The following is a 13604-nucleotide window of genomic DNA, read 5'->3' as shown; positions in this document are numbered from 1 at the left end:
ATCGGTCAGCTACTTATTTCTTTCTTCTTTTATTTTTTTTTTTTTTTTTTGTATTTCTTGAGAATCACTTTTATTCAATTCATTATCTCACAAGTAAGAGAAATAACTTGGTAATTTGTTCCTGATTCTTCAAATTAAGAAAACTTATATATACTTTTCAAATTATCATTTGTCGATATACCGTTTCAACATAGACTGAAACGCAAACAAGATGAAATCGAGATACGATCGAGATGTATTCTTTGTTAAAAGAAGATAAATCATCGAGAAAATTTCACGATTCGTATAATTTAATCATCTTTGGTGAAAATGTTGTAATAAATATTTATTGTTATTAAACGAGTTCGATAACGTTTGTACAGGCAACGAAGGGGACGATTGCGAACCTGACTATGACTGTGATGCGGATTACGAGGGTGATAACGTGGCCAGAAAGTTTCCGGACGAGGAGTGTGATAGGGACGTTGTTGGGAACACTTTAACCGTTCAGAGTATCATCCTCCAACGGTGAGTCTCCAATTGGACCCAGTTATATTGACCGATAAATATACAATATTTCCAATGAGCCACTATTGCTAATAACGTTGAATTGACAACGTAAAGCGAATAAATTTAGGTAAATAAGAAAAACTTTTTCTCTTAAATAGACTTTTATCGTGTATCTATATCTTTCATTCGAATAACATTTGTTTACATTGTTTTATTATATTTTAAATTTCGTTCTTTGATGATTTTTTGTATCTCGAACAACAGGTACCCAGAGTTGTTGAAACCGCCGGACACGTCGGAGTCGCTTTACAGCGACAGGAACTCCTCGTACGACAACGTGGAGAAGAGGAACGTGGAGAGGGAAGAGGCTGGAGACAGCAGAAAGGACCAAATCTATGACTCCTCCGAATGGGAGACGCCATTGGAGACAGACGAAAGTGACGTGGAGAGGATGAAGAGGAACAAGAGCTTCAAAGAGCGTTTGGATCCCCTTCTCTGTGAGTTTGCATTTGTATTTTATATCCCTTTACGAAAAAAAAAAAAATGTGGAAAAGCGAAACGAGATACAGAATTATTATTCACTGCGCTCTTCTTTCATCGTTCTACGAGATTAACCCTTCCGTATCGAACAATTCTAAATTTAGATACAATTATTTAATACAATTGAAAATATTTGAAATTCCTCACGAACAAATAAAACACAGTGGAGCACGCATGTAGAACATGTATTTGTGAAATTATTTATCGACAACTATCAGCATGACTCAAAGGAGCATCCAAGTGCATTGCTACGCGTGGCAAGTGTATCGGAAATCGCATCGAGAAGGTCACGACGCGAATGGCACAATAGCGACCGATCGATAAATGTGTCATAGGAAAAAATGTGCACGAAAAATGTTTGTAATATTGCGTCGTAACGAGCCGAGAAAAATATAACAAGAGATTTGATATATTTATATATCATATACATATATATATATATATATATATATATAATTCGCGGAATAAATACGATTCCTATACGATTTCGTCGATCGTTTCAGAAACGCTCGATGGATAATGCATAATCCGTCATTATGCTAATTATTATGCTCGCTTTTCGTCTGGAAGTAGAGATAAGAGGATAAGAAGTCGATTATAGTTTCGAGATGATCTTTGTCTCCGACGCTTTTATTGTTATAGAAGTTTATCGAAAAGTTTGTAGAAATTTGAAGTTGCGTACATTTGTTTGAGAATGGAAATCCAATAGATGAAAATAGGAAATTGAAAAATTTAGGAAAATAAAAAAAAGTGGATAGATAAAAAAATAGAAAGTTGGAAAATTAAAGTATTGGAAGATTTGGAAATTTTTTTTGAGGAAATTTAAAAATTTGGAATTAGATTTCAACGATCAATTAATGATTTAATAATTAATGAGTTAAAACATGAATTAATTGATCTTGATAGAATTGTTATAAATTTTTGTTATTCAATTAACTGTGAATAATAACAACAACGAATGAAAACAAATTTTTCTAACATGCATTATAACAATTTCAAACATTCTATTCGCATTATTGCTTTGCGAATCTATTCTATACATTTTCCATAGGATAATAAATGGAACAAAAGATTTAGAAAGTTGGGTAAAATTTAGAATTGGCCGTCCCTTGGACTCGAAATTATCCAAGATACAAATGTGGCAAATAAAGCCTTCAATTTATTTCAAAAATCCAGCTAGTCCTTTGGATGGAAAATAAAGATTCTTCTCATTTCTTCAATGGACAAAATAATGGAAAATTTCAATAATTGTAAAAGAAAAATAATTTTTACAATCAATACTAGATAAAAAAATATTGAAAAAAAAATAGTAGACATATAATTAATTTGTTATTAAATCATCGAAGCAGAAATCAAGAGAATTTGCGGATATAGTAACAATTTGTAACACGATACAGATCGATGACAGATCGACGTATCTCGGTACATCTGATCGTCAATCATTCACGTGAACATCCAGTGACACGTGGAAACAAAGATTCGGATTGAAAACCACACGGATTGAAATCGCAATCCGTCGCGTAGAAAATCAATTCCAACTAGTTTTGGCCGTTGATTATCTTCGTCTACTTCGATTCTTTTGTCCTCGTCTTCTTTTGTTTGGTATCGACAGGTTTATCATTCGAAGGATTAATTTAAAAGAATTAGCAAAAGTTTTCCATTTCGTTTATTTGACAGTATATTTATTGAATTATTTCTCTCGTTCAATTTCTAAACAAAGAATAACGATAAAAATTTCTATTAAAAAAAAATTTATATTCTTCTCTATTAAATTACGTACAAAAGGATAAATTAATTTAGCTATATTTTCCTATCAGAAAATTGAAACATGAAAATTTTTCGCTCTGCATAAAGTGCAAGAAACCATATATAAACCATATAACTTTCTTGTTACGAGTTGCGGGCTTTGAGCGTTCAAGTTGAATTTTCCAAAGTTTCGCGAAACTGTCGATGATAGTTTCATCTTTGAGGGAGATTTACATCGAACGGAACAGCCTATAAAGCGAACGATAATGGCTGGCTTTGCCTAGCAAATTGGAATAGTTTACGAGGTGTCGGTCGTTGAAACGGCAAACTGTCGCTTGTTGTCATCGTTCCCTAAATTCGAGTGGTGCATTTGTTCGAGGGGTTGTTTAATAGCCGGCTATGAAATATAATCACCGAGAATAATTTCAACGATCGTTTCACATATTTCGCGAATATTTAGTCAACTGATTGTTTAATATAATTTTTAAAAATCGATAATATAAATATTTTTATATTAAATAAAAAAAAGAACAAGTACTGTGTAATAGCAATTGCATCCTGCCTCTTCCCTTCGCATCCAAAACTATAAAACTTCGACTGAATAATTATTTTACGATCTCTTGTACGGATTGTAGTGTTTCTCGAGAGATCGATCCTTAATCTTCAGGGCCATCAGGAAAGGGATCGTCAAAGGACCATTGAACTTTCTCTTCTTTCTTTCCAAATTTTTGCCTTCCCTCCCTACCAACGCAATGTGACAGAGGCTACCTTTCTCGATAGCGCTGTCCATTGTTCAGTGTCAATCAATCCATCGTCGGTGCAGCTTCATCGAGACTCGGTCATCGGAACGATTCGAACACTCTCTGCGATGAATCTTCTGCGAGTGTCTTCTGAGAAGTTCGATCGATAAATAGTGTTTGCAAAATTTTCAACGTGATATATGTATATATATATTTTTTTTACAATCTCATTTTAAAAATTTAATCACAGATTTGCAAGATGTCGGAGAAAAATTTTTCAGTGATATCGACGGATAAATGTTCGATTTTTAGAAGATGATATATAGTGTAAGGGGAGAAAAAAAAATATATTTTATTTATTCGAATTATATTCGAGTTTTCCCCAAAAGAAAACCAATCGAAATTCATAATTTGTCTCGTCTCAAAAGCTACAAAAAGGTACGATACTTCTCGAGAAAATTTTTCCCGTGATATCTACCCGTAAGATTCCACAGTAGCCGAGAAAACCGGGAGGGCTTAAGCATCCTGATCTGTCTGGGATTTTAATAATTTTATAAAATTATTCTCAAGTCCGATAACCCTCGCGAAGCAGGGTTCTTCGCCTCGAAAGCTCTTCCACAGATAAGCCAGCCCGATTTTCAACTCGGATAACTCGGATAGCTGGGAAAAGAATTGCGAATGGAGAGCAGATCCACTTGCGATCTCTCGATGAAGCGTCCAATTCTGTAAAAAGATCGTTAAGAGATGAAAATTGGAAAATTTTTCCATTCGAGATATGGATAAATATTAAAATTAAACGCAAGCGATCGAGAAAACGTTTTAATTCTTTAGATGTTAATCAAATGATCGAATAAATTTTTTGAAAATTATTATTTTTATTTATAAGCAAAATTTCGTTGATCGAAATTTTGATCGACGTGTATTTACGTAAATTGAGAATTTGAAAAGAGATTTGAAGAGCAAAGCAGTATTATAGTTTTAAGCAAAGATGAAGGAACGTAGCCTGAAATTCTGGCAAATTTGGAAGGTTAAGAGCAAAGTGATCAATTGTTCGGTCGAAGTGGAAACAAAGCAGAAATTCTTGAAAGGGAGGAATATTTTACAAAGTATAACTAGATGGTTCCAATATATTTACAAGAAATTGCAAAATAGCATTGTAATCTTCAAGTGTAAGTGAAAATTTTTAGTGGCATGAAAATTTATTATCATTCTCCCTTTGTTTATTAATTTTTTTACGTTTATAAATTTAAATTCTTCTAACTTTGTTAAATTTTTACATTTTTTTTGTTATATATCGAAAAATATTCAGAAAATTTGAAGAGACATCCTCTATTTGCATAATTTCTCTCCGAAAAATTATCACGTGAATGTTTGTCAATAATGAAATAGAATCAAATTATTATCTTTATAACTGCGTGTACAGATAAAGTCTATTTGCAATGTTTTAACATGCTTCGGTTATTTTAGAATTCCATGTACTATTAGTAGTTCGGTAGACATAAGATAACGTGTTGCGATACCAAATGCTTATTTACCAAGTTATCGAATTAAAAAACTTTGAATTGAATTTCTTAAATATCGGTATCAAGTTACATTCCCTCCAGCGAAACTACAATGTTCATTCTTCATCCATTATCTGTTATCTAAAATACTATTTCAACATTTGCTCTCTTTATGCTCGAGACTTTATCGATGTCTCGGTCAATATATATATGCTCTCACTTCTATCGATAAAATTAATTAAAATTAATCGCAAACTGTCACGGTATGAAATAATTATCGTCCCAAATTCAATAAGAATCAACAAAAATTACGAAATAATCTTTTAGAAATTTTAAAATTTTTTTTAAGATTTTTAAGAAACCTTCCAAGATTTATCATAAGATTTTATATATCGAGATTTCCGTAATTATTTCCCCTCATAATTACTTAATCCAATCATTGTATCATTTCTTCGTTATAAACAAATCCTTCTAATCCAATTTTTTTTTTCTGTTTGCAGCCCCTCCAAGATTGCAAGCCCTTAGAAACCGTGACAATGGAGGTACAGGCTCGAGCATAAGGTCATACGCCCTTCAATTAGCAGCGGACAAGACGACCACATTCTCCCAAAACATTGACAATTTTATCCAATGCACGAAGGAAGGGAAAGAAGCCAGCCCACACGTGGTGATGAGAAACATGCGACAATTTATGTCTGGAATGAAGAACTACTTGGTGAAACATGGTGAAAGAGAATTCGAGAAAGAGGTGGAGAAAGAAAGGCTGAAGCTGAAGCCAAACGAATTCTTGAATTTGGACGCTATTTTAGAAGGCGTGATGATGGGCTTAGTGGTGAGACCGCTCAGAGAACACGTTTATAGACTGTTTGTCGAGCATTACGCGGCTACTGGTTCATTGCAAACCCTCGCCGAGAGCATCCAGCACGCCCAGGGGAAACACGTTCAGGATCTCGGTGTTCGAGTCAGTAACCGTTTGTAGAAATGTTCATTGCCTGCCAAATGGGAGTTGTTCTAGCTTACCTCGTAATCGTGGCCACTTCTATGAGGGTAGTTGTGGCTAGTTTTCACTGATTGCTCTAGAGTTTTAATGAAAACAAAATGGAGGAAAGAGAATAACAATTTTATTTATCTTTATTTATTTTATTCATTTTATAAGAGAATAAAAGTAGGCTTTGATTTTAGCTCGGTAAATTTTGAACAATAATGAATCCTCTAACTATTCTTACTTGTCTATAGTGTAGAATTTGGTGTTTTCTTAATTTTTTTTTAAATAACTTTATTGTAAGCTAGAATAATTTATAGAAGATAATTATTAATTTAATCATTAATCTTAAAATGCAAATTTATAACATTATTGATTGATTTATAGCCAAAGATTATACCCCCATCGGAGTCGAGTTTAGAGCGGATCCTCAAATACATTGATCGTCTTCAAAAAGCGGATTCGCCTCTAGACAAATTGGAAAATCTTCTAGCAGCCATTTCAGCGATTTTCAACTCCGTAAGTCGCGATGCAATCTCTTATCGTGTAAAGAAGAGAGATTTAAACGTTATTAATTATAATAATTTTTCAGGTAAAGCACGCAAATTCTGGCAGACACGTAACGCTGGGCGCAGACGATCTTCTTCCCCTTCTAGTTTGGGTATTGGTTCGTGGCAAGGTTGTGGACGCTGAGGTGGAAGCTGAGTACATGTGGGGTTTGCTTCATCCCTCTCTTCTCACTGGTGAAGGGGGATATTATTTGACGACCTTGTCCAGCGCAGTTCACGTTTTGAAGACGTTCAAGTCCAGCCAGGGAACGATGTCCACTTTAAATGTAAGTGATTTTGCCGATGCTGGTCTCTGAAACATTACAATAAATTTCAATAATTATTTATTATGCGATATTAGAAGTGCAATGCAAAGTTTTGTTATTATATTTTTTTTAAACAATTATTATTTGGATTTATCAGGGTTGTGGAACACCAGACTGTTCATCCGTACTACGAATTTTAGTACCAGATGAACTGCATGGATCCCTGAACACCAGAACGCTACCTGTACGACCAAATATGAACACCAGAGAGATTTGTCGCATTCTCGCACATAAAATCAGATGCACCAATCCTCAGGACTATGGATTGTTCAAATTGGTCCAAGGGGAAGGTAAGAATTCATCAGAATTATACAATTCCAATTTAGAATTTAGAAGAAATAATTTACAAGAGGTTTTTTATTTTATTAACACATTTATACAAATTCTTTAATATTTTTTAAATGGATATGTAAGTTTTTATTTTATAACATTAAATGTTTTATTCATTTTCAAAATATCTATTTGAATAAAGGCACGACGTGCAATTAATATAAAAAAATTAGAAAATTAAAAGATTAATTGAAGATTTATGAAATAGTAACTAACTACAAAGCTGTAGAATTAAATAATTAGAAAAAAGCTTTAATTCTACTACTAGTATTTACTAACCTCTATTATTCTAGATAAAACACATTGAAGAAATACTATATTATTTCATTGTTTTGTGTTATAGAAACCTTACTCGGCGACCACGAGTGTCCACAAGAGCTCTCTCACTGCCTTTTCGCTTACAAGCGGATTGACGCAAAGATAGCCTGGCCGAAAACCAGTTCTTAATAGGCCTTGCGAATAGAAGGCTACTTAGGGGAAACGATATCGATTTCGTGGTGACAAGGCTAATAAATTTGAAGCACCTGTCTTTATTGTTATTATTAGTTTCGTGCTAGCACCGTGTTTTTTTTCAATTGTTTCATTCTTTATATCTTTACACGTATATTTGAATGGAGTATCGAATTTTTCTCAATCTCGAGCATAAATCTTTTAAAATGTATACTGCCAGATATAGCTAACTTTCGACTGATCACTGTAAAAGAAGAAGAAATTGAAAGCGACCAAGGTTTAATTTAAGAAAAAAAGGCGATGAATAACGTAGATCTATACTCTTATTATGTATCCGATATTTAAATTATTGTAATCGTCATCATTATATTGGTTATTTCTTAATATTAAAAAGTACTGCCCATTTATATATATGATTAATTTCAGAAAACAGATATTTTTAGCTGCGACGATCCAAAGATATTCTAAATTATGTAGCTAGAGAGAGTGATTAAAGTGCAATCTAGTAGTGCAATGTCTAGCTAGAAACGATCTCAAAGAATGATTTTATTGAATGCAGCTGAAAAATCCAATCGAAATGGCAGAATGCGATCGAATGAACAATATTCAATCGCATTTAATTTACTTGCAAGCAGGTGCTAGAGAATCGAATCGGGGAGCTTTAACTTCGCGCAATTCGGTTCGTTTGTTAACACTGAATACGAGATCGAATAAATTTCCGCCAAACGACCGTTTCTCCTTCGTAAAAATATAAAAACGAAGAAAAAGAATCGTGTATTACTCAGTATTCGATATTTTGCGAAACTCTACGATAACGAAGTTACTAATTAAGTCTCATTAGTAAAATAGGATTCGAATCGAAGGGGTTACCGAAAATTTTTCACATTAGAAAAGAAAAAAGACAAAATTTTTAGTCTTTTACTTGGAAAAAATAAATTATAAGTATTCTTCCACTTCGAAACCTACTTTACAAGAGGATATTATACGTTTTTTACGGGATGAAATCTCTAAAATGGAACAACCAAATGTCTCTCTCATGTTTTTAAATTTTATTGCAAATAATATTACGAAATGAAGTTATAGATATAGCTATTATTATTTTAATATTTTAATTTTTAATTATTTTTATCCAATAATTTTTATATTTTATAATTTAATTCTGTTTCCTAATATTTTATTATAAATAAATAATTATAATATAAATAATTTTTGAACAATTTTATCTTGAATAAATTATTTATATATATATATGTATATCAAAAAAGAAAAAAAAGGGACATCTGGATGGTCTCTGTTAGGGATGATTCAAGCCTAAAGTATAATCGAATAAAAATTATAGGGAATCATTTCCCCTCTTGATACAAATTTATTATTAGACTTAGAAGCACGGAAAGCTAGTTTAGACTCTATTTTAAGTACTTTCTTGACGAGACGTTGGCGGATTATACAAGCAATTTATACTTTTAAGCGGACGTCGCATATTTATTGGAAAAGTTGTACACAATATTTTACTATCATCATTCATCGGATATTTTCTTTTTTTTTTGTCGCGCGAGCGCGTGTCGCTTCTTCCTTTTTTCGAAAATCTGCCAGGCTGATTTGCTTACCTAATATTATTATTATTATTATTATTATTATTATAAAAGGCTGTGGAACTAATTAATCTCACTTCAGAAATGAGTAATAAAATAATGACCAGAGTTCGATTATGTTTGTTTCCGGGGCTTGTATGGGAGATGAAGGGGAAGGGGGGATAAGTCGTGGAGCAAATATTTTACTACTGAAACTCTCGTACAAATCAGCCTTGCAATTGTTATTATTATCTTAATAAGAAAATAAGAAAAAAAAAAAAAAAACGAAAAAAAGGTGAAAAATAACACGATGTGTAGCCCTCGATGATACGTGTAATGATAATAATTATTAGCGATTTATAAATGTACATTTCTCCTTTATATATGTCGTACCTAATTTATTACGAAGCGAATTTTTAATACCCGTGTAATGTCGTAATTAATAATCCCCTTCAGCATTGAACGTGCTTTTCGATTTCCCCCGAATTCAATTGATTACGATTAATCGTAACGTTAATGCTTCTAATATGCTAGTCAAGCCGATACAAATCAGAAGTTCGTAAAAGAATACCCTCTTCTTATTCTCTATTTTCTCTCTCTATTTGTCCCCTTTCGTGAATAATCGTAATATCTCACGTGATAGTTTCCAAGTTTTTTGAAAAAGAAAAAAAAAAATATCATTGATTATCAATTATGCTCATCTTTATTACCGATTATCGATTATTATTAATATTGTAACGTGTAACACTATGCTCAATAAAAACTTTTCTATAATTTGAACAAGTGGATGGAATAATGCTAATGGTGATCTAATGAATAATTACGTAATAAAATTTCATACGCAATATTTATACTTTTTTTGTTTTTTTTTTTTTTTTTTTTACATTATTTGAATAACTGACCGTTTAAAAAAAAAAAAAAAAATTTTTTTTTTTTTTTTTAATCTTCCGTTTTTTAAATTAATGAAAAAAAAAAAAAAAAATTTTTTTTTTTTTTTTTAATCTTCCGTTTTTTAAATTAATGAAAAAAAAAAAAAAAAATTTTTTTTTTTTTTTTTAATCTTCCGTTTTTTAAATTAATGAAAAAAAAAAAAAAAAATTTTTTTTTTTTTTTTTACATTAATTGAATAACTGTACGATTAAGAAAGAACAAAATAGATTTCTTTATTCAGAATAATTATACGATTTAATAAAAAGTTAAAGATATGTTATTATATTTGCATTAAAATTTGCATAAAATTTTTCATTTTGGTATTATAAAAGCGCGTACTCGTGTCGTCTGACAATTAAAATGTCTGACAAAATATTATCGATAAACAAGCTGTCGATATTTATAACTACGTTTTAACGTTATAAATAACTTATCCAATCCTATCAGCTTATGGTGTTGAGAATGAGATAATTGTACTTACTATATATGATTTTTAGGCTTGAATTTTTACTAAAATCAAAAAAGTGATACTGTAATATTAAATATACGATAAAAAGTTTATATTACAAAAGCATAAAAAATTAACAAAAAAAATAAAATCAAAAAAGTTTAAAATGGGAAGCTAAAAAATACAAAATCAAAGAAAACAAACTAAAATTTATTAGCAACGAAATTTTAATAAAATCCTAAAACATGATTACAACATTGTTTAAAAATGCATATTTTTTAAAAGATTCTTTGCAATAAAAAATATTTGCATGCTTTCCACGCGAAGGAGGCAGATGAACAAAAGGGAATTACAAGTGGAAATATTTATTATAAATCAAAACTTACATATTATTTAAATAACAGTACTTGCACCTGAGAGCTACAATACCTTAAATATTTTAAAGAAAAAAAGCAACTACTTTAAACGAGTAAGTAAACATTAAAAATCTTATTTCTAATATTTCTCTTTCATGTATATTTCTTGATTATAAAGTATAATCGATCATTCATCAACTGTGCTCTATATATTTAATGTCACTTAGGATAAAAAGATAAATTTCCTGAAAGTAAAAATAAAAAAAAGAAAATAGTAAAATCTCCTTTATACTACAAAATTATTAAAATATCTAATAAATAATAAAAATATAAGATAAGAAAGTAAAAATTACACGTATTTCTTTTGTTACTTTCTCAAAGATACATATGTGTTAAATTAAAAATAAATCTCCAATAAAATTTTTTACTAAACACATTTAAAACACTATTTAAAATTTTTTTACCAAACATCAGAATATAAATTAATTAAAAAATTCATATTATACATTCGCTACTAATATAATTATTTCTTGTTCAAAAATTATAGTAAAAATTAAAGTGATATACATATACATATACACATATATAGTGCAAATTTATATAAAGAATCTTAATTTAATTGCACATTGATTGCACTTAAAAACTTCATTAAAATTCAGAATTTGGTATTGTAGAAAAATTACTTTTTAAATGCGCTATTTTAGTGCTAATTAAAATACAGAAAAGTAGAGTAAGTAGAATTTCTTTCTCCATTAGACACAATTATAAAAAGAAAATGTAAAATATAAAGCTGAATAAAAACTACTAATTCTAGGCCTTCAAGCTCTCAGGCGCAGAATATGATAGCGTATATCAATAAATGCATGTTTTTTTCAGGGTAATGAGAGCACACATGAAAATCAAATAAAAACATGTACTATGAGAATGAAGAAAATTAACGCTAGAGGGGAAAAATGATTACTTAAAAACGACTAAGAATCATCATCGATGGACGCAAAACTAAATACCGAGATTGTATCCGTAGTCTCGAATAAAAAATGAAACCTCGCCTCGCGATCAGCAATTGCACGTAATCGAAAACGAATCATCATCATCGCTACGACTGTAAATGATTAATATACACCGATATTTCGAGGTGCAATCTTAAATCTTTTGAACTAGGCCAGTCCAATGGAACTCACGTTACATATATTTTTGTTCATAAGCGAAATTTTTTTTTTTCTTTTTTAAACTTTTTCTTAATTATTCAACATATACATGTGAATATAGTTTAGATATTAGAAGAATATTGAACAAGCAAGCAGCCATTGTAAAAAGTTACTTTTTTTCTTCATTTTGTTTGATTATTCTAATACAACAAGTATTATATAATAATTAATCGGTAACATTCTGCAAGATTATTTCATTCGTTGTTATCAAGCAATAATGGAAATATCTCATAACAGATTACTCTCGCTACTTTCTGTCATAATATTTCTAAGCACAATTATAATTGCTTTCCATCAACAATTGTGCTATGGAAGCAATTATAATTACAACATTAATTAATTATTAATTATTATTGCAATAATGATTTCCATGCTTGTATTCAACGAGTGGTTAGAGCAAACCATATCACCAGAGTAACTGAATGTACTGTCAGACAATATAAATCAGCAATATTACGTTCGAAACAGAAACGTGAGATCTTAACTTGAACAAAAAATAAAATCTACTAAGGACTCGACTAATTCAAACGATCATCATTCTGCGTCGTCGTAACTGTTCAAACGATCAAATAATTTCAGACTCAGTTTTTAATTCACAGCCGGTTACAATATGATTCTTGGCTTTTAAAAGCATACGATGTTTAAAGCGGAATATACAAATTTGTCAAAAGACGAATTCTCGTTTTTGCGCGTTTTAATAAAAGTGACTACAGAAAAAAAGAAAAAAAGAATGAAATTTTTCTTTCTTTCTCTTCAAAATAATTTAAATAATTACGATCTTATAATACAATATATGTATAATAACCATCATGCTTGCACTGATCGTCGTATGTACTGCTGTATCGTCGTTTAAACAACGGATCGAACGCAGAGAGAATAAATTAAATATTTGCGAATACGTTAATATATAAGTACTTAAATGTACAATTATAAATAGGGCGGAGAAATCAACGTGGCCGGAAAGATAAATCTTTTCCAAATATTGGTTATTCTCCGCATAAATAAATTCCGAGAGACAAAAATGAAAGGGAAAGCGCTGTTCTCCCCCTTCTAGCTTGTTACACTCTTTTAATATGACGATGAATATACTCGCATTATTCTAACGTGCACGGTGTATGTGTGTCTCTCTGTGTATGATGTGTAGGAATACATTCAATAATGCTAAGCGACATACAAATGTTCCTTCTATGTTTAAATGTGAATGCTTTTTTTCATCTGATTTTTATCGAACTTTGATAAAGAGAAGCCTAGAACTCGTGGAATGATTACACATTGTCACGTTACTTCAATTATGGTATAATGAACCAAACTGAAAAGGATATGTATACGACTTGATTAGATGCATGTAGATGCCAATAGCGTATACTATACAATGCGAAGAAAGAATTGAATACATGACGGTTTTTTTTTCTTTTTAGGTCAATAATATAATTGCTTG

At 30.8% G+C, this 13604-nt stretch overlaps 2 protein-coding genes across 9 annotated transcripts in view; one reads left to right on the top strand and one right to left on the bottom strand.

The window, feature by feature from the left end:
- The window catches only part of LOC102676826 (protein sprint), a 92348-nt gene extending 82469 nt beyond the window's left edge, over positions 1–9879 (top strand). For all 8 annotated transcript variants that reach the window (XM_006616866.2, XM_006616865.2, XM_006616864.2 and 5 more), the window contains exons 10-16: positions 363–507; positions 754–986; positions 5518–5978; positions 6387–6518; positions 6592–6834; positions 6971–7163; positions 7547–9879. In XM_006616866.2, the coding sequence (XP_006616929.1) occupies positions 363–507; positions 754–986; positions 5518–5978; positions 6387–6518; positions 6592–6834; positions 6971–7163; positions 7547–7650 (1511 nt within the window). In that variant the 3' untranslated portion in view covers positions 7651–9879. The remainder of the gene's footprint in view (positions 1–362; positions 508–753; positions 987–5517; positions 5979–6386; positions 6519–6591; positions 6835–6970; positions 7164–7546) is intronic.
- LOC102677436 (kinesin light chain) overlaps positions 8607–13604 on the bottom strand; it is a 16528-nt gene continuing 11530 nt past the window's right edge. The window contains exon 7 of the transcript XR_004150694.1: positions 8607–8618. The gene's annotated coding sequence lies outside the window, so the exon portion shown is untranslated. The remainder of the gene's footprint in view (positions 8619–13604) is intronic.

This window comes from Apis dorsata, unplaced genomic scaffold (assembly GCF_000469605.1).
Source record: "Apis dorsata unplaced genomic scaffold, Apis dorsata 1.3 scaffold_280, whole genome shotgun sequence".
NCBI lineage: Eukaryota > Metazoa > Arthropoda > Insecta > Hymenoptera > Apidae > Apis > Apis dorsata.
Note: the sequence above shows the minus strand (reverse complement) of the source record. Positions and strands in the feature narration are given on the sequence as shown.